General features: G+C 46.7%; 1 protein-coding gene and 2 long non-coding RNA genes across 5 annotated transcripts in view; 1 reads left to right on the plus strand and 2 right to left on the minus strand.

Moving 5' to 3' along the window:
• The window catches only part of RBPMS2 (RNA binding protein, mRNA processing factor 2), a 27,707-nt gene extending 25,967 nt beyond the window's left edge, over nucleotides 1-1,740 (plus strand). Inside the window, exons 7-8 of one of the 3 annotated variants that reach the window (XM_043555180.1) lie at nucleotides 247-316; nucleotides 586-1,740. In XM_043555180.1, coding sequence (XP_043411115.1) covers nucleotides 247-309 — 63 coding nt within the window. In that variant the 3' untranslated portion in view covers nucleotides 310-316; nucleotides 586-1,740. The other 2 variants (XM_043555181.1, XM_043555182.1) reach the window with 2 other exon arrangements.
• An 8,449-nt stretch (nucleotides 1,741-10,189) lies between these two features.
• On the minus strand, nucleotides 10,190-11,362 carry LOC122468525. The gene is made up of 2 exons (XR_006293266.1): nucleotides 10,992-11,362; nucleotides 10,190-10,325 (listed from the first exon to the last, which is right to left on the minus strand). It is a non-coding gene; the product is annotated as an uncharacterized LOC122468525 (long non-coding RNA).
• A 2,597-nt stretch (nucleotides 11,363-13,959) lies between these two features.
• On the minus strand, nucleotides 13,960-17,868 carry LOC122468526. The gene is made up of 3 exons (XR_006293267.1): nucleotides 16,617-17,868; nucleotides 15,242-16,150; nucleotides 13,960-14,361 (listed from the first exon to the last, which is right to left on the minus strand). It is a non-coding gene; the product is annotated as an uncharacterized LOC122468526 (long non-coding RNA).
• Nucleotides 17,869-21,340: the final 3,472 nt, after the last annotated feature.

A 21,340-nucleotide genomic window follows, 5' to 3' on the forward strand; every position in this document is an offset into this window, starting at 1 on the left:
TTGGGCTCAGTGGAGCATAAAACACCTTGGTAACGATTCTCTCATTTGAACCTCAACCCTGCGGAGGAGGCAGGTCAGGTGGCGCTCTCCCATTTTCAGGATGAAGAAACTGATGCCTAGAGGTGAGTAAGTGGCCCGGCGTCTGCCAGTCAGTGACAGAACCAGGACTCCAGCAGGGACACTGAAGACTCCCCAGTCAAGAGAAGGGACTGCACAGCTAGCTCCTGACGTTGGCTTCTCTTGCAGGTGCGCTGGTACCCTTCCTCTGATACCACCCAGCAAGGATGGAAATATCGTCAGTTCTGTTAGTTCTTCAGTAAGTGTTGGCCCAGAGGCCCAGGATAAGTGTTCTAGAGCCTGGCTTACTGCAGGGCCGTGGTTCCTCCCTCTGCCTGAGCCGGAGAGCTCACTGGTGCTAGGCGTCCACCTGGGCTTGCGTGCTAGGGCACTCTGGCTGGTTTTTCCCCTTCTCCTCCCACCGACACCCCCTGCCATCCATCTTGCAGCCTCCTCACAAGGGCGAAGCCTGGGTTCATCTCTAGTCCCTCACCTCTGCTCACGGCCACCTCTCTCCCCTCCCTCCAGGTCTTGTCACCGCAGCTTGAAGCCCCTACCCCGCTGGGGAGGAAGCCGCTCTGAGCTTCCACTGCCCCCAGGCGGCCTGTGGAGAGCTGCTGCTTCCCTCCAAAGACTGTGAATTTTAAGCCTGACTCAGTGGACTGCTTCCTGTTTCCTTTCTCCTCTTCCTCAGCCCTGTCCTTCCCCAGAGCCCCTCGCCAAGGCCTCCCGGGAGGATTCAGGGGCCTTCTTGCAGGGACACCCAGCCCCAGGCCGGAGGTCTCACTGGGACTGAGCAAGGCCTGACCCCCTGGGTCCAGACTTGCTTCCACAGCTCCACCTCAGAGAAACGAGGCATTTAATTTTGCATGTTTTCTGGCATGAATTAAGACACTTAAATTTGTGTATATGTGAGTGTACAGTTTGTTCTCACATTGTGTCACCATAGCAACAGGTCCTGGCCACCAATGGTCCATCATTCCGGGTCCCTCTGTGCACACCCTCCCCTGCAGCCCCTGTCTCAGTGAGGACCAGCCCTGCAGCTCGCCCCGCCCTGCGGTCCTGCAGCCTGGCGCCCCCACCACCCCCACGCGCTTCCAGGCCGAACAGCAGCCACCACCCGACAGAGATAGTGTTTTCTTTTTCATTTCAAGTCCGGGTCCTCTGCGTCCTCCTCAGAGGGGCCAACAACTGCTAAGAAAATCCTTTCTCTGCCCATTTTGCTTACCTCTCCACAGCGCACCCCACCCCTGCCCTGCTCCTCATTCTTTCCGTACTTCAAAACCAACCAAAAAGTGAAAGTATTTTTGTACCCTGTGTAACAAAATATTTATGCATCATAAAGGATTTTTCGTGTGTGTGTGCAATTAATTATTAAAGAGACCTTGTTCGCCTTGTCAGATAAGTTTAATGTTTAGTTTGAGGCATGAAGAAAAAAAGGGTTTCCGTTCTCCAGCAATGAGCCTTTGTTTCAGGCGTTAGTTTCAGAAAAATGAAGGAAAAAAAATTGTGCAATTTTTTTGTTTCATGAGCACATCAGTGCTTTTGCCTTTGGCCGCAGCTGTGTGGCTGTCTTGCCGTTTTCAGACTTGGGAGACGAGGTGGCTGTTGTAATTGCTGATCCTGTGAGAATGTGAAGCTGGATAATATATGAAATGCAAAATAAAAAGTCATCCAAAGTAACTGCTCTCTGACCTTTGCTTCCACGGGACCTAGACGGGCACCGCTGAAGGGTAGCTGCTGCGAGCTGGGGGAGGGAGGTGAGGTGGGCCCAGGCCTTACGGCTCATGTAGCCCTTCCCACCTTCCCTCCTTGTGCACCTTAAGTCCTGGAGGAAAGAGACTCACAGAGGACCCCTCAACAGGGGCATATCTGCCAGCCCACCCTGTGTTTGATTCATTCACTCCTTCATCCAGAGTTCTGAGGCTATGGATGGAGATTCCCTGCACCCAGAGTAAGCACCCAAATGGGACCTTTGTTTTCTCTGGGTGCTGTGCTTTAGTTGGCCTGACCTTTCCTGGCCTGTGGCCTTTTCAGGCCCTCTAGCAGAGAAGGACTGTGGTTTGGAAGGGTGGGCTCCCCCAGGAAGTGTCCTTGGTATATATTTTGTGAGGCTGTGCTGGAGGGAAGAAGGATGGCCCTAGAAAGGGCCACTCTCCCACACCCTTGTAGGCTCCCTGTGGTGGCTCTGGTTCCTGAGGGGGAGGTTTTGCTAGAAGCCAGAGTACATGGGCATGAAGAGAAATCATGTGGAGCCATGACCCTGGACCTCACTGAACCTGCAGCTGGCCCCAGTTGTTCCCTGTTGTGATTTGGAGCCTCAGTTTCTTCATCTATAAAGTAGTGGTTTGGAATCCTTTCTAGCTGCTTCTGGTGGGTTGGAGCACTGACCCCATGGCTTTGCTGTTTGTCTTTTCCATCTGTGTGCCCCCACCCCGTACCCTTCACAGCTTGGCTTGGAGCTGTGCCTACACAGGGAGGGCAGGACAGGCCCTAGAGTGTCCCCACTCTGTGGTTTCATTCCAGTCTTGCTCTGGGCGAAACTGGAGCAGCTGTGGCTGTCCCTGGTCACTTCCTCACCTATGTCTTGGGTGACCTTGGTATCCCTCTCTCTGTTTCACCTTTTCTGAATCCCAGTCCTGCACTGGGTGTTTTGGGTCTAAGATGTTCTGATAAATGTGTCAGCTGTTAAAGGCTATGGGGTGACGCATGCATCCCCAGCTGGTATCTGCATGTAAAGAGAGGACCCCAGGTGCTCTGAGGGAGGAGGAGGCCACAGGGTGTCAGGCTAGAGGGTTGGTTACATGGACCCCAGGGAGAGGTCCGGGTGGGACGAGGGGAATTGGTGGCTGTGTTCACCTGTGTACCCTGTACCCCTCACCTCCCTGCAGTATCCAGAGGCATTGCTTCCCAGCCTGCAGCCTCTCCTAGTTCTGGTGAGGAGCTGCTCTGAGACCCACTACCCCCACCCCCCACCCCGCCCCACCAGGGCCAAGCTGATGCCTGACCTACTTCAGCAGTGTCAGGAACCACTGGGTCTTCCTGAGGTGGTGAATTATTTAGCTGGGGCGCCGGGCCTTTCTGAGAGGGGCTAAGAAAGCTGCTCCATAATTTAAAGGCCCCTGCTCCTCTGGCTTCCCTGGGGGATCTCCGTCACGCCTTACTGAGCAGGGCCCAGGCCTGGGTCTGAGAGGAGGATCCGGGATGGGGAGGGGGCCCTGAAACCATCCCAGAGGGGCCCTCCAGCTGCACTGGGGCCTTTCCTCAGGGCGAGAGGCCTTAGCAGATAGTCATGTCTGGACTGAACTGTGAAGCTATGAACCTCGAATAGTTCAATGACTTCCTAGTAAGGACAGGAAGATCAGTCAGAAGCAGCCAGGCCCTGTCTTCCATTCTGTGCTCCTTCCAGAAAGCACCTCTTCCTTCTTGGAGGGGTTTAATCCTGATCTGATTACAGGTGAAAGGTTTCTTTCCTTTCTGAAAGGATTTTAGGCATCTGGGAACAACCAAGGTTCTTTGGCTCAGGGACCCCTTGCCAGCAGCACTGAGATGGTCTCCATGGCAGAGGAGATCCTCACAAGTACATGCATCTCCTCTCCTCTTCACACAAGTGAGGCCTGTGTAAATGGATACTTGTTGAGGCACTGGGGAGCCCCTGGCTGTCCCCTGTGCCTGGCCTGAATTTGTAGGCTTTGTAGGAGAGCAAGTTCCCAGTCCACGTTTGGAATTTTTAGGCTGTGTGGCCTGACAGCTTCCTTGAGAAACAGGACAGGGTAAAGGCTTAGGCTCCTTGGGGTCCCGGAAGTCTCAGGAGGGAAGGGGACTCCCTCGTCCCTTGCCATTTCCCCGCTCCTCTGCCTGTCATGCATGTGCCCTGCTGAGCTTTTTCTGAGTTCTGGAATAAAGCTTCTTTTGATTTTGAGGAGCTCCTTGTTAGAATGCAAATACTCTTGAGAAATAGGGCAAAGCCCCTCAGTAGGGTTAGGGAAAGTACCAGAAGGGAACCCTAGAAGGAAATGTAAACATGGAAGAAGAAAGACTTTCCTACAAAGTATTGGGAGGAAGAAGCAAAAACCTCTTCACCCAGCTATAGGCTTCCGGGCCCCTACCCCTCCAGTCAATGGGCCACCTTCATGAGAGCAGACCCTGCTCTCTGACGTTTTCCCTGAGGAACAGAGGAGGGGATACAGCAGCTGAGGGCCCACCCTTGTGAGCAGGGAGAATCTGGGCAGATCACTGCCCTGGCAATGGGACAGGAAAGAGGCCTGAGCTCCTAAGGCATTTCTCCTGGGTCTCCTTGACCATCACCCAGCCCTACCATACTCTCTAGAGTCAGTGTGGACAACACCCACAGCTCCCTCATCGTCTGGCTTCTGATTGGGTTGGGTAGTGGGAGTCCCTGCAGGCATTTGGAGAGAGGTCAGTGAGTGAGGTCAGGTGCCCCTTGGTCTTGGAGCAAACCACTTCACCTGGTTTTCTGAGGGACCGTTGACCATCAGAATGTTAGCATGGAGGGTATTTAGTCCAGTCTTCTCTCCCATTTTACAGATGAGGAAATCGAAACAGAGAGGGGAAGTGGTTTGCTCTAAAGTTATAAGAACAATGGCAAAGGCATGCTTCACTCGTGTCTCCTGACTCGCAGCCTGGCTCCTTCCACTGCCCCCCACCCCCATCCCCTGCATGACCATTCCAGAAACACACACACACACCCTTTAGCAGAGAGGCTGCAGCCACAGGATGGCCATGGGCTTGGAAGTCTATCCCAGCAGTTCCAGAAACCAGGACTAGAGTTCAGGTTTCCTATCATGCCACTCTCTGCTTTCTGCCCAGGGAATTTTGGTCTCAGTCTGGACTGATCTCTTTCCAGGATACTGGGTGCTGCTCCCGGTTTATGGGACACAGAGAAGCCCTCAGTGACCTATCTAGCCCTGTGCTGTCTCTCTGGCCTTTTAACCTAGGGGGTAAGGTTTTTGGCCTATAGGACCCATCTGGCTTTCTGCTTATGCAAGAACCAAGATAGTGTATTTCCATTTCTGCCTGGGGTAGAGAAAATGCAACACAGTTTAGTAAGATGAGTCTCATATAAGAAATGGCTGTATCATTCCATGAAAGCCCATCTCTTCCCTCTGAATCTGGGTCCTTCTCTCACAGTATTATGAGGGTAACAGAGGAATGATAGTAAGGAATATGCCTAAAGCACAGTAGGTACTCAACAGTGTGCTATGGTTATCTTTAGAAGAATACCTGGTCATCTTTCTCTCATCCTTAACAAGTAATAAAATTTGAGTTGATTCTAATTTATGTACTCCTTGGTTATTTTCCCAGTGGATCAAGGGTTCTCAACAGGTTTTTAGCCCCACATTCTACCTGGAGGAGTGGTGGAGGAAGGAGATGGCAGGGGCCCAGGAATCCCAGAGAACATCTGCAAGCCTCCAGAGCTAGCTGGTAGGATCTGAGAATTCTGACAATTATAGCAGTCATACTAATAGTAATATAGTCATAAACTGCTTTACAGTTTACAAAACATATTCACATACACCATCTCTGGTGATCCTCATAAAAGCCCTATGAGATAAGCAAGAAAGGCATTATCTACTTTTTGCAGCTATGGAAACCGAAGTTAAGAGGGTCCCACAGAAAGCAAAAGGCTCAAGACCCTGTTTTCTGGCATCCCTGTCCAGAGTTAAATGCTTCTCTGCAATTCTGGGCCACAGGGTCCCACAAAAGCCAGGGCTCCTGGGAGACTCTGGGAGAGCCTCATGGGAACTGGGAACCACTTGGGCAGGAAGAAGAGCCAGCAGTGACCCAAAGCTCTCTAGTTACCTGGTTAAGAAAGAGGCTAAACAAACAAAAACCAAAGGCTCCAACCATTACAGTATGTGGGAGGGAAAAAACCTGGATAAGGGTGATCAGAGCTCAGAAATCTCTGAAGGTAGACGTGTTTCCTAATTTGGCAAGAGCAGGATTACACATGTACCTACAGCAACTACTGATGTTGGAATCTGGTGATCTTGTCAGCATTTGTAAGCAACTGCATCTTCACAATGTTGCCTGAATGAGTAGTTTTTATCATTCAAGACGAAATACTTGAGTTTTTGGTGTTCAGTAACTTAAAATCATGGGGCTAGGAGAGAAGGCAGGAGCTAAGTCTACAGCCTGGAGCCACAAAGCACTCTTATCTCTGATTTTTGCACTTGCCCTGGGAAGTGGTCTGGGGAACAACCACCTCCAGTTCACAGACAGGAAGTTCCAGTTTGGAGAGTTGCCAAAGTTGTATTTGGCTCTTGTCACCAAGGGGAAGGACCACACCCTATTACCATCCATTCTCTCTCCGCAGTCATTCATCCTTGCCACCAACTCTTATTGAACGTACACTCCCCATGTCGCCTGTGTTTGGCGCTGAGGTGGAGAATAAAGCTCCTGTTCTCTGGGTGCAGCCTGGGGTCTGGGCTATAGATCTACTTAAGGGGGTAGTAACCAGGAAGGGAAAGATTTAGAAGTCAATGGTTCCAAATGGCTCAGTTTCCCTTTTCCTCCTGGGTGCTGCCCTCCTGTTCTCTGCCTCCCCTCCCCTAAGAGTCCAGACCCTGCTCTGGAGACATGTTTTGTGGTCTTGTGCTTGGCTTCTCAGAACAGCTACATGGGTGGTTTAAGATGTGGGTGTGGAGGGAGATGCCCCCATTTCTCACCCCAAGGCAACCCCTCAACTTCCAGAGCAGGACACCCTAGATTTCAGCCCCTGCTAAAGTTGGCCTCTCCTGATAGAGGCTTCTCAGCTGTGCCTGTTTCTCTTTCCATGCCCAGGTTCTCCTCCCTGGAATCAACAGTGTGCCTCCTGGAAAGTGATTTGGGTCTCAGGAAAGAGATGAAGAGAGAAGTACCAGGAAGGGAAATAAGGAGGGAGTAACCGTTCACAAAGCGATGATCTCCACTAGGATTTTTCCCAAAGATCAAATTCCCCCAAGTTTATTTGCATATACACTTCATGGACGTATATATTTATTTTTTCAAAGTTTTTATTTGTTTAAGTAATCTCTACACCCAACGAGGGGCTCGAATTCATGACCCTGAGATCAAGAGTTGTATGCTCTGTGACTAAGCCAGCCAGGTGCCCCTATGGACGTATATATTTAAATCTCTCTTGTCCATAGCCGCAGATGAATCATTCCAAAATATCACTTTCATAGTTTTGAAGGACTTTCTTTCATGGTTCTCTAGAGCCTATGGGCTGATGGTCAAATTCAGGCATTCAGGATCTACCCCAATCTGTCTTCTGGCCCTTTTTTTACTGTGCAGTCAAGTGAAGACATTTGTTGACCACTGTGCAGGTTCTGAGATGCTGAGAGAGAGGTTTTTCCCTATGAAATTGAGGTAACATGGGACCCCAGTATTACCTCATCCTAGGTCTCATTTCCTTATGTATCTCTAGGCATGTTCTGTGACTCCAGCGAGTCCCTTTCTCTCTCTTTGGCTCTTTCCCTGTCCTCCCTCCTCCACATCCTCCATTGCCTCCTTGTCCTATGTCCTCTTGTGTTTACATCTCAGGAATCTTTTCTCGGCCCCCAGTGGTGCCTGAGGTGACATTTCTGTTCACCCAAGACAGCACTACTTAAGTGGCTTCTGATGGGGCCTCCCTCTTCCCAGGGTCCAGGATGGTGGAGTGGTGCTCTGGCGCCCTCTTGTGGTAAAAAATGTCCACAAGCCTCACTCACGCGGATTTTTTTCCCTTTTAATCTCCCAGGAGGAACTGGGGGGGGGGGGGGGTCGTGGAGAGGGGGAGGAGCGGTACTCCAGGGCCCATTTGTTCTGAGTGCCTCTGTTCTGGGTAATGCACCCAGAAGCAGAGTCAGCAGGCAATCACAAACATTTAGAGAGCATTGTTAACATTGGGGCACCTGGCTGGCTCAGTTGGCAGAGCTTGGGACTCTTGATCTTGGGGTCATGAGTTCAAGCCCCACGTTGGGAGTACAGTTTACTTAAAAAATAAATTAAGTTAGGGGTGCCTGGGTGCCTCAGTTGGCTAAGGGTCTGACTCTTGGTTTTAGCTCAGGTCATGATCTCAAGGTTTGTGAGTTTGAGCCCTGCGTCTAGCTATGCGCTGAAAGCGTGGAGCCTGCTTGGGATCTCTTTCTCCCTCTCTGTCCTCCCCAGCTTGCTCTTTCTCTCTCTTTTAAAAATAAATAAACAAACATATAATTAATTAATTCGACAAAAAAACATTTAGGGAGCACCTACTGAATTTGTATTCTAGATAGCCCATTACTATGCTGGTACTGGGGATATGAAAGTAAATATTAAGCCCTGAGAAATTTGATTCAGCCCTTTGTGTTCACAGATGGAGAAGCCTTGGCCCTAAGAGGCAAAGAGATGTGCCCAAATTCACTCAGTTATGCAGAACTGACATAAAACTCAGGTATCGTGACTCACTGTTTCAAAGAAGATCAAGTCAGTTGCCTGTATGCCCTTCTGGCTCATGGAGTCAACTCCCAGATGTCTGTAGTAATGTGCCAGGAGTGGCACAGAGCTTTATAACCACAGTTGATATTTTCAGAGCTTACATGTCTAATTTCTCATGTCTGGGAGACTTGGAATTTCAAATTTGGACTGATCTCTTTCAATGCACTATTCCCAGATGTCACTATATCAGCATTGCTAGGTATTGATACCATCTGTGTAAACCTGGCCCACCTCTGCCCAGACTGGAAGTTTCTTTAGGGCACAGGTCATGCCACCATCACTCACCAGCATAGTCTCGGGCACTTGGTGGTGCCTCACACATGCCTGCTAAGTGTCTGCTTAATTTTTGAGACAACGTTGTAGGCAAGTCTCTTCTCTCTGGGCCTGTATCCTCAAGAGAATACAACCTCAACAGACATTCCCACCCTGTGAAAGCAGTCTGAGTTATCTGAAGGTGCAATGGGCTGCTTTAATAGGCAGTGATTTTCTTGTCCCCAAAGGTCTTCAAGCATATGCTGGATGCTGTTTTCTGTTGTGTTGCTGTTGTTTTTGTTTCAAGATTTATTTTTGAGAGAGAGAGAGAGAGAGAGCATGTGCACATGAGCAGCCGTGGGGCAGAAAGAGAGGAGAGAGAGAGAGAATGCCTAGCAGGCTCCACACTGCCAGCACGGAGCCTGATACGGGGCTCAAACCCATGAACTGTGAGATCATTGACCTGAGCTGAAACCAAGAGTTGGATGCTTAACCAACTGAGCTACCCAGGTCCCCCTGGATGATGTGTAATAGATAAATTCTGGAGGCATTGGATGACTGGTTGGTCCCATCCTGATACCTTTTGACCCTGCTCTCCAGCATGAAATGTCCACTTAGGAGTTACAAACTCCCAGCCTGCAGGGTAAGGGGACAGTGGAACTGAGGAAGGCAGCCTGGGTGACTGGGTGACAGGGAAGCTTTTGCCCTGCTGAAAGGGACAGAAAGGCTCTCAGCCCCAGCTAGCTGCTGCTTAGCAGGATGGTGGCCTCATATAGCTTGATGTTTTTGATTTTTCAAGAGAAACTGGACATTCCGATTTTAATGTGAAATTACCTGATTTGGGACGTTGGCAACTAACCCCAAAATTTGAAAACAGTTGCATGGGCTAAACCATGCCCTTGTGCTGTTGTTTGCATCTCAAAGACTCTTTCTGGTTTTCACTTTGTGCAGTAAGTCCAGGGATAAAAACTACCCCCGGCCTACACCCAACCCATGTGTATGGCCCCCTCCTCTCTCTCCTTAGTTCCTTTCCTTTCCTACAGCCGCAATTTTGGCCATCTTGTCCTCACCCACATCAATCCCAGATCCCCCTAATGATAATTCGGCTTCCTTGTATTGGCAATGACTCCAGAGGCCACCAGGGGGCAGTGTCAGGGTGCAGAGAACGCTTGGTTTTGACTGGCAGAAGCATGAGGTTTGTTATTACCACCTGATTCAGCCCCGAATCCAGGTTTGGAATTTCAGGAAGTCAGCTGGGGTCACTCCCTGAGGGTGCAATGTGGCTTGCCATTCCCTGCATCACCTCTGAAGTGCAACTTTCTACCTGGACTCCCTGTCCCTGCCTCGCCACCCACCTGTCGGATTCCCCAACCACCCAGCATTCACTAATGTCAGGCTCATCTTCCTAAACCCACTTTCCACAGATGTTTCAAGAGCCTTTAATGACTCATCATTACATACAGCTTTTCAGAAGTGGAGTCTCAAGACGCTGATCCCTGTCAGGTCAAAGAGAGAGTGGGATGGAAAGAGCTTTTACTTCTGTCATCTTGATTGTGATCCTAAGGGCAAGAAGCCTTGTTATTCCCACTGCACAGATGAGATTGAAGCATACCAAGAAAAGTGACCAATTCAGCCATCAAGCAGAACTCACAAGTTCTAACTGTTCTTGCTAGATAATATGGGGTATATAAAAACTTACATATGGTTTCCATCCTCAAAGACTACAACTTGTTAGGAAAACATGAAACACATATATGAAAATGTAATTAACTCCTCTAATAGCTTCCAAATGGATAGTAGAGGCAATAATGACAGGAACTCAAAGAGGTCCCTGGATCTGAAGGGAAGGCTTCACAAAGGCGGCAGTGGTCTTCACACTTGGGCACATGTACCCCTAGAGGTGCAAAAAGGCTTTCTTAGCGAAGGGTAGGTGGCAGGGTTATGTTGACGGGAATCAACTTCCAGAACATCATCTTCAAGGACTAGGCTGTGCCTGTGAACGCATCTCCTCCCTTCATTTCCACAATTTCTTGGCTCCCATTTTACAAAAGACAAGTGTGTTAACCATCAGTGCTGCTCATCCATGTTCCCTGTTCTCTTGTAGGTACTTTCCCACCTTTTAGAAGTCAGGTGTGGCCATGTGACTTGCTTTGGACAATGATACATGAGCAAAAATGTGTCTTCTGGGTGGAAGCATTTAAGAGCCAGCGTATGATTCTCCTTACCTTCTCTCTGCCATGGTGACCAATGACATTTCAGATGATGAGGTCTAGATCCCTGAATGACGATGGCATGGATCAGAACCCCCAGCTGACCTGTGATGGATACGTATTGTGAGTTTGGGAGACAGAGGGGAGAAGAATCTTTGTTGGTTTAAACAATTGAGATTTTTGGTATTACTTGTTACTATAGCATAATTTAACCTATACTATTGTACAAAAGACTTATCTTTGGCCCATCCTAACTCTCATTTTGGTATGTTGCCTTGGTGTGTAAAAATCTCTGGGGCTCCAAAGAAACAATTTTTTTTTAGTTTATTTATTTATTTTGAGAAAGTGATAGAGAGTGGGAGCAGGAGAGGAGCAGAGAGAGAGGAAGAGAAAGAATCCCAAGCAGTCTCCACACTGTCAATGCAGAGCCCAATGCCAGACTAGACCCCATGAACCGAACCCATGAACTGTGAGCTCATGACCTGAGCTGAAATCAAGAGTAGGCCGCTCAACCATCTGAGCCACCCAGGTGTCCCCAAAGAAACAATTTAAAATAGTGATTTCAATATTGAGAAAGCAAATGACTCGGGTTGTCTGGGCAACAAATTGTTCTGCAAATCAAAATTTCCCAATATTTGCCTTCCACAATTGAAGGAAGTAAAACAAATTCATTTGTCACCTGTTGAATGATTAGGTGGAATTGAGCGACCCTGCCCAAACTTCTTCAATTCCCATGTACGTGTTTATGTGAACGAGATTTCTCAGCATTATCATCTATAAAAATAGGATGTAGAGATAAAATTGATGCTGATCACTGTCTCATTCCAGCATGTATATGACTATTTCAATATGAGTTGTATTTCTTTTTCTTTTCTTTTCTTTTCTTTTCTTTCTTTCTTTCTTTCTTTCTTTCTTTCTTTCTTTCTTTCTAGTTGTATTTTTTATAAATTTTACTATTTGGGGCACCTGGCTGGTTCAGTCAGTAGAGCAGGGGACTCTTGATCTTGGGGTCATGAGTTTGAGCCCCGTGTTGGGCATAGAACTTACTTTAAAACTTTTTTTTACTCATGTTTAATAATGCTCTATCAACATTTGCAATATATTTATGTTGTTTGACAAACAGTAAACTAATAATAATTGTAATGATAAGTCAATCCAGAAGAAAATTGTAAACTCTGGAGCCTTATGGCCACAAAAAATAAGAAAAGAATACAATTTTAATTTTTATATAAATATAAACATATATATTTATGGCAGAGAAGTATTGTTTGATGATCAATAAAAGATTTTCAAGGGGCGCCTGGGTGTCTCAGTCGGTTAAGCATCTGACTTCGGCTCAGGTCATGATCTCATAGTCTGTGGGTTCGAGCCCCACATCAGGCTCTGTGCTGACAGTTCAGAGCCTGCAGCCTGCTTCAGATTCTATGTCTCCCCCTCTTGCTGCACCTCCCCTGCTCACACTCTGTCTCTCTCTCTCTCTCTCAAAAATAAAAGTAAATATTAAAAAAAATAAAAGATTTTCCAGCATAAACTATGTATTACATTATGATAGCATTATATGGGAGAAGTAGAAAGAAAATTCAAGGACAAAAGCAATGATGTAAATTTTCCTCTAAGAGCTTGCTTATGCAATTCGCAAATGGTGATGATGAGTATCAAATCACTGTGGTTCCAGTGAATACATTTAATATAAGTTTTTTTTAATGTCAATATTGGGGGGCGGGTGTGCTGGGGTGGCTCCGTTGGTTAAGTGTCAGACTCTTGATTTCCGCTCAGGTCCTGATCTCATGGTTGGTGAGATCGAACCCTGTGTTGGGTTCTGCGCTGACATCACAGAGCCTGCTTGGGGTTCTCTCTCCCTCTCTCTCTACCCCTCCCCCGCTTGTGCGCACATACTCTATCAAAATAAATACATAAACTTTAAAAAAGAAGTTAAAAAATAAATAAAATGTGGATAACGGGGCACCCGGTTGGCTCAGTTGGAAGAGCATGACTCTGGATCTCAGGCTCATGAACTCAAGCCCCATGTGGGGTGGAGAGATTACTTAAATAAATAAAAACTTAAAAAAAATAATAACACAAAATGTAAATATTTCCATTACACCAGAAATCATACCCTTTGCAACGGCAGTTGACCCTTGAACAATGTGGGTTTAAATTGTAAGGGTGCATTTATATGTACATTTTTACAGTACAGTACTTCCTTATGTTTTTTTAATAACATTTTATTTTCCCTAGCTTATTTTATTGCAAGAACACAGTATATAATACATACAACATACAAAATATGTGTTAATAGACTATGTTATTGGTAAAGCTTCTGATCAATACTAGGCTGTTGGTAGTTAAGTTTTGAGGGAGTCAGAGTGGTATGTGGGTTTTTGACTGTATGGAAGTTGGTACCCCTAACCCCTCTGTATTCAAGGGTCAACCGTATTTAAACCTAGTTGGAAAAAAATTTTTTTAACTTCAAGAGAATATATAGTTTTTTAAAAACCTGCTTTATTGAGGGGTACATAATTTAAAACTTTGTTTAGGGTGTTCATGGGCTAAATTAAAAAAAATGGTTAATGTTTATTTATTTTTTTTTTCAACGTTTATTTATTTTTGGGACAGAGAGAGACAGAGCATGAACGGGGGAGGGGCAGAGAGAGAGGGAGACACAGAATCGGAAACAGGCTCCAGGCTCTGAGCCATCACCCCAGAGCCTGACGCGGGGCTCAAACTCACGGACCGCGAGATCGTGACCTGGCTGAAGTCGGACGCTTAACCGACTGCGCCACCCAGGCGCCCCATAATGTTTATTTATTTTTGAGAGAGGGAGAGAGACAGAGTGTGAGCAGGGAATGGGGGTGCAGAGAGAGAGGGAGACACAGAATCTGAAGCAGGCTCCAGGCTCTGAGCTATCAGCACAGAGCCTGACACAGGGCTTGAACCCATGAGCTGTGAGATCATGACCTAAGCCAAAGTCAGACGACTAACTGACTGAGCCACCCAGGCGCCCTCATGGGGTACATTTTTGAAAGACTACTGCCTTGAGTGATGGGCTGGATTTGGCTTGGTAGAGGAGGAGGAGAAAGGCATTCTGGGTATGAAAAAGAGAAAAGCTATGGGCACAAAAATTGGGGAATAGGAAACTGTGAGTCGATCAGTTCATGGAGATAAGCAGGAAAGATAAACTGAGGTGAGACTAACAGCAGGCTAAGGCATCTTATGCATGACTATAATCTCCTTGTAAAATATTAAAGCTTTAGGGATAGGCTTGGGACCATCACCTCCATTTCTGGTCTCCTCCTCACCTCCCCAGAGGTGACCTTGGTTTTCAGTTTGGTGTTAGCTCCTTCAGGTGTGCTTCTGTGTATTCACATGCACATCTTGCAGGGTGCTGCATGAGAGAACACCTAAGGTAAGGAGTTTCAGCTTTATCACAGGGTCATTAGCAAGCAGGTGCTGGGGATTTCTCCAGTACATTACTTTTGTAGGCTTACAGCTGGAATTTGCTCACTGAGAAAAGGAGAATTATGATTTGGGGGTGAGGGAAGGAGTGGGGGGACAATTTTGGCACAAAGCATGTGACATAGTATTGTCAGAGGGTGGCATTAACCATGTCACTGGAAAGTGGAGGGGATGATGCAGAAAAGGTGGCAGAAGGACACCCAATCCCATCTTTGTTTGCTCATGGATATACTTGCTGGATAGAAATATTCTCTCTAGAAACAGGTGGCCCTCTTGGTTTCCTTTATTTCCCCCTTTTGATAGAGACAAAGGCCCAGAAAACTATGTAGTAATCACACAAGTATGATGAGCAACAGCAAGTGATACTTAGCCTCAGTGTTGAGGACAATGGGACCGTAGGGACTGTGGGAGAATGGACAGCCCACACTCTTTCTAAGGGAGCAGTCATTACTCAGCCCAGTCAATGTTGTCTTGGGGAAATAGGGCATCAGTCTAGCCATATCTTCTGATTTCTTCAAGAGACTATAGAAATTGGGATTTTTGTGTGAAATCTTTCAATATCGGTTCAAAAATTTCTTAAGTGCTGTGCTGGCTAAGCAAGGCATGTGTTTACAGGATGCATTTCACCTGTGTGCTGCTAGTTTGTGACCTTTGTATTAAGGCTTCTTGTCTGAAGGCTGAGTACTGGACCATCATATAATCTCTTGGCATGCTGCCTGGCTCTAAGATCTGTGGTTATGAAGGATTCTAGGCTTTTTAGGGAGATGCTGTGAGAATTATTGACTCCACTCCCCATGTCTGGTTCCCACCTGCTTTCCAACATCCCTCTAGTAATGGAGTTCTGCCAGGAAGCTGGAAGCTTTGCAGAAGATTCCAGAAGTATCCTCATAAATCCGGGGAAATCAGCCAATGTAGATTCACTAGAAGTCAAGACTTCAGGGAGTTGGTCTTAGGCCTCCAGTGTCCCTCTCTCAGGCGTTGGGGCGGGTTCTTGTGCCTCTCCCAGGGCACAGCCCAGTGGGAACATAGACTGGTGACTATTTCTCAAAGGGCTTTGTCTTGTGACTAAATCCAAGCAAGGTAGTCAGACACAAATGAAAAAGTGCGCTTGCGCACACACGTGTGCGCGCGCGCACACACACACACACACACACACACACACACACTGTCCCCAGCACTTCCAAGAACTTTTCCCACGCAGTCCCCTGGCTGCCGGAAGGGCAGCTGGTCATGGGAACAGACTGGAGGCCCCCTCCCCCAATGGAAGCTCCACCCTGCTCCATTTACTCCCAGCCATGCAATCCTGGTCCCCTCCACCCGCTTACTACTTCCAAGGAAGGAAATAGCTGAACAATGCAGCAGATCAGAGACTGGGCACCGAGCCAAGAGCCCTGGGCTCCAGCCCCTGGCTGCTCTACTCCCACTGCACACCCCTCCCTCTCAGTGGCTGTTGCTGAAGGTTGCCTTCCTCAGACCTTCCCCCCTACCTTCTCACCATCCCTGGGAAACTTCAGATGGCTGACATCACCTTTCACCCCTTTCCTGGGTTGGCCCCTTCCTTGCTGTATGGTAGCCAGGGATGTCTGTGCTTCCACTTGGGTATGATTCCTGGCATGAGGGACAGAAGCTAGGCTTTGATGGAAATTTTGGTCAGTGGGTATGGGTGGGAAGGAGGGGTCACTTTTCCTGAAGTTTTTTTCCAGAGGTGAAAGCAAGTCCTGAAAATAGAGAGAGTGCTGGAACAAGAGCCCCCCCGGGAGTCCTCATTCTCTCTTCTGGGCAGAGCCATCTTGATGGGGCAGGAGGGGATGGAGGCGCTCACAGGCCTGTTGGGGCCATATTCTCAGAGGAACAGAAAGGAATTACTAGTCATTTCCAGTTTCCTTGGTTTGGGAAGTCGGTGGGAACCACTACTTTTCTCTTTCCTTATTGGTCTCAAATAATGTTCTCCTTGGGTCCGGAACCCCACGCCCCAGGCAGTACTGCTGTTTGCTCATTCTCGGTTCTAGTGCTTTCCCCTGCCTTGCCTTCTGCCTGGCACTTCCTGCCCTGGGAGCCAAGGGGCAGGATTCCTCAGTAATCTTTGCCACCTCTAAAAGCCAGGCTTCCCCTTCTTCCCCAGATCCTGTCTCAGGGAGTAGGGAGTAAGTAGGTTAGAAGTTAGAGTTTGTGAGGGGAGCTCACCAGATAGATGACAACAGGCCAATCCTCAGGCCCTTTCTCCTGATGGATGAGATGAGTCCTGAATCCCAGTCTCCTTCCCCTGACATTTGGCTTCCCTCCTTCAGCGATCTCTGTCCCTGTGTAGCTCTGCCATATGCAAGGGGCCACTTGGGAGCCTAAAGTCTTGAGAGCAGGGAAGAGTGCTCAAAAGCCCACTCCCAAACTCCCAGATTGTAGGTGAGAAGCTCAGGCACAAAGAGCGCGTGTGCATTGCCCAAGAGCAACAACCAGTAAAAGGGAGAAAACTGGGACTCTCAGGTTTTCTGACTCCTGGGCAATGTCTTTCTGTAAACCTTCTACGATTTCCAAAGGCAGTGTTGGCATAGCCCTGAGAGGGAACAGAAGAAAAAACATCAGTCACTTGATGTCCTAATCTTCTTGCTTGGGCCTTTTGGAACCTCTATTTTTGTCTACTTTTTTAGTACCTCAGGGTCTATTTTCACCTTGAAAAAGTGATATTTGAATTGTCTTTTGTTCTTAGCAAAGAAGCTGATGCTTATTCTTCTAAACTCCTGCACTGAGGGGCTGAGCAACCCTCTTTTGCACTAATCTTGGCATCTGCGCTTGCTTCTAGTTTGTTTCGTACGTGTAAATCACGTCTCTCCAACGATGCCGCAAGTCTGCCTGCACAAAATAGTCACCGAATGTTATCAAAATAAAAAAAGTGTCTACACTTGAGTGTCTACTACAGCCCAGGCTTTTTTGCATCTCACCCTTGAAGAGCTTCCAGTCAAAGGGCGTAAGAGACTGTGAACAAGGCAACAACTGACTAATGACAGCAGGTGTGACAGTTGATGTGAAGGGAATGCCCAGGGTTTAGTGATGTTCCCAAGGGCTCTCTGAGGAGGTAGCATTTTAGTTGAGATCTCAAGGATGGGAAGCCAGCCTTATGAAGATCTGGGCAAAGAGAGATCTGGGCCAGGAGAATAGTGGGAATAAGTGCCCTGAGCTTGTCATGTTTGAGACCCTGAAAAGGAGCCAGAGTCACTCCAGGAAGGAGAGGGATACAGGAAGCATCAGAATATGCAGGAGGCTCAGGTCCAGACAAAGTACAGAATCAGGCCATTTGGGGTCCAAATTCTATCTCCACCACTCACTGGCTTTGAATTAGCAAATAAATTAACTTGCTTGGTATATATAGGCCTTCGATCACTGACGGAGAGGTGAGGAATTTAGATTTTATTTTATTACGAGTTAGGAAGCCACTGGAGGGTTTAAAGTACGACATGATCTATATTCTGATTTTTATTGTCTATCTATCTATCTATCTATCTATCTATCTATCTATTTTTCGAGATAAATAGCTAGTTTATTTTTTTCTGAGCATGAACAGCTCATTTCTGGAACATGGTAGGTACCCTGTGTTTGAGTTCAACATGATTTCTTTTTTGTTTGTTTTGTTTTCTGGGTTTATTGAGATGTAAGTGACATACAGCACTGTATGAGTTTAAGGTGTACAGCATAGTGATGTCTTACATACATTGTGAAATGGTTATCACAGTAAATGTAGTTAACACCCATCATCTCACAGAGATATTTTTTTTATTTTTTTTATTTTTATTTTTTTTACGTTTATTTATCTTTGAGACAGAGAGAGACAGAGTATGAACAGGGGAGGGGCAGAGGGAGAGGGAGACACAGAATCCGAAACAGGCTCCAGGCTCTGAGCTGTCAGCACAGAGCCCGACGCGGGGCTCGAACTCACGGACCTCGAGATCATGACCTGAGCCGAAGTCGGCCGCCCAACCGACCAAGCCACCCAGGCGCCCCTCACAGAGATATTTTAAAAAACCACAGACAAAAAAAAAAAAAACCCAAAACAATAACAAATTAGTATATGTTTTTTCTTCTCCTTGTGATGGGAACTCTTCAGATCTATCCACCTAACAACCTCCCTATACATCACACAGCAGTGTTGACTAGAGCCATCATGTTGTACGTTCTACCCCTAGTTCTTATTTATAACTGGAAGTTGGCACTTTTTGACCACCCTCATCCAATCCCCCCGCCACCTACCCATATTTTTAAAATACTTAAAACATTAATCATCCTGGTGGCACTGGAAGGAATGGGCTGGAAGAGGGCAAGAAAGGAGACAGGAGGTCATTCGGAGGCTGCAGTGATCCGAGCAAGTGATGGTGGTGGGTTGGATCAGGGTGGAAGAGATGGAAAAGAAATATACCCCTTCTGAGACAGAAATGACAGGACTAGTTATGATGTGTTGGATACAAGAGGGGAGGGGTGAAGGAAAGAGAGGAATTGTAACAACAACTAGGTAGCTACCTGAGCAACCAGATGGTGGTGGGGCCATTTGTGAAGATGGGAAACATGGGCAAGCCTGGGGAGGGACAAGGTTTGAGGGGGCAGGTGGAATCAAGGGTGTGGGCATGTGAGGTTAATAGTGATATCATCACTTAATAGTGATGTCAGGTTGTCATGTGATTGTCATATATCATGTCATATGGCCTATATGGCACCATCCTCAAAGAGCTAATGTTATACTTGATGGACAACTCTCTTAAATCTATTATAATCTACAGATCTTCCCTCTCCACTTCTTTATCACCCCCTTTTTGGTGAAGAAATAGAGATTTTTGTCCTTCAGAAATTTCCTATTCAGGATTTTGCTGATTGCATTCTTATGGTGACATTTAACCATTTCCTCTATCTCCTTTCATTTTCTGTAAACGGTTGTTAGATATAAAGGCTTGCTTTGATTCAGGTTCAGGTTTTCATCAAGAATACTCCATAGGTGGTGCTGTGTCTTTTCATCAGGAGGCACATAACCTTCAAGTGTCTCTTCTTTGTAACATTAAAGCTATTGATGATCTTGATCTCATTGAGGGTTTACAAAATGGTGATGTTCTATTATTCCTTTTTCTCTTATTACCTGATTGGTTACTTTGAGGTATTGATTTTGTTTTAATGTCTATTTGAGAGAGAGAGAGACAGAGTGTGAGTGGCGGACGGGGAGACAGAGGGAGACAAAGAAGCCAACACAATTGGAGGAGACAGAGCAAGAGAGTGATTATAGTAATGGATGATGAAAATGAAGGTAAGAAAGAAGGAATATAAAAGTGAATCTCATGAGTAGTGAGACATTAGTGAAGTCAAGGGATCAGAACTCATGATGAAGGTCAAAGAATTATTAAGGGAGATTTAATTAAGGAAAAGGTTGTAGTTGGAAAGTCTCCATATTGGAAGTGGAATGGCTTTTGGTGAACACAAAGTTGAGGGTGTGACTACAGAAGTGGTCCAGCTGCTGTGGAGTGTGGAAAATATCTCTGGAGACGAGGTGGTCAAGGAAGTGATGGAGAGGCCATCACATGGATGTGGAGCTCACTCAATATAACAAAATTTAGGGTGGAGAGAGAGGCAATGAGCCAAGAGTTAAATGATGGGCAGTGAGAGACCTGGAGGTTGATTGAGGACATTAACCAAGATGGTATGCCCAGACAGTGAAGCTTCAAAGGAACAGGGTTTTTGTAGGAGGGGTTGGGGGAGCACTGGCTTAGAAATGGCATTCAGGTTGGGAGAGGAATACACTTACCACTTCCTGACCTGAGGTACAGGAGAATGAGAAGAAAATAACATTCACTTAAGAGTGCTGCTAAAGAATCAGTGTACAAATCAGGGCTAACAAAATTTTAGGTAAGTCAAGGAGGTGAAGACAACATTCTGAGAAAAGGCTGAAGGTATGGAGAAATTGCTGATTACAGGTTGCAGAGGGCACAGAGGAAGGATGTGCCTGAGGGCAGGGAGCAGGGAACTTATTGCCAGTGGGAGGACAAGGATGGAGGTGATAACAGATGAGGGAGCTTGAACCTGTGGTGTTGACTGAAGTAAATAGGGATAGGGGAATGATGGGACACAGTGCTGTCCAGAACTTTTGGTGTTGATGGAAAATTTGCACTGTAACTACTAGCCACACATGAATATTAAACACATGAACTGTAGTCAGTGGGACTGAGAGGTGAATGTTTAGCTTTACTTCATTTTTTTTTTTTAAGTTTATTTCTTTTTGTGGGGGAAGGGACAGAGAGACGGGGAGAGCACCGTACGGTCAGCACAGAGCCTGATGTGGGGCTTGATCCCACGAGCCATAAGATCATGACCTGAGCCAAAATCAAGAGTCGGAGCACCTCATAGCTTTACTTCCTTTTACTTAATTTAAGTTTAAATAGCCACATGTGGCTAGTGGCTATCATATTGGACAGCACAGGTTAGAGGAAGGTGGCTTCCCATTTTTGTGACGTTTTCACTTGCTGGCCAGGTGGCCATCAGGATGATCATTCCCCCAAATAGCAAGGTGTGCAGAGACCTTCTCATTCCTCTATCATATGAATCCAGAGAAAGCACAGAATCAGGCCATTTGGGGTCCAAATTCTATCTCCACCACTCACTGGCTTTGAATTAGCAAATAAATTAACTTGCTTGGTATGTATAGGCCTTCAATAAATATTAGTTGGCAAAATCTCCCTGAGGTTTCTTTTCATCTGTAGAATGGGAGTGGGGAGCTATTGTAAAAATTAGTGCCTTAGCGTGATGTTCAATAAATAGTCCCTATTATTGATGTAGTGAGTTCTCAATATTTGCTGATTGGTCAAACACTATCCTTCAGGTCAAAATGTTACTTGTTCAGGGATGTGCTGGCAGAAATGAGACATCCCAGTTCCCTTTGAGTT

This window comes from Prionailurus bengalensis, chromosome B3, assembly GCF_016509475.1.
Source record: "Prionailurus bengalensis isolate Pbe53 chromosome B3, Fcat_Pben_1.1_paternal_pri, whole genome shotgun sequence".
NCBI classification, from domain to species: Eukaryota; Metazoa; Chordata; class Mammalia; order Carnivora; family Felidae; genus Prionailurus; species Prionailurus bengalensis.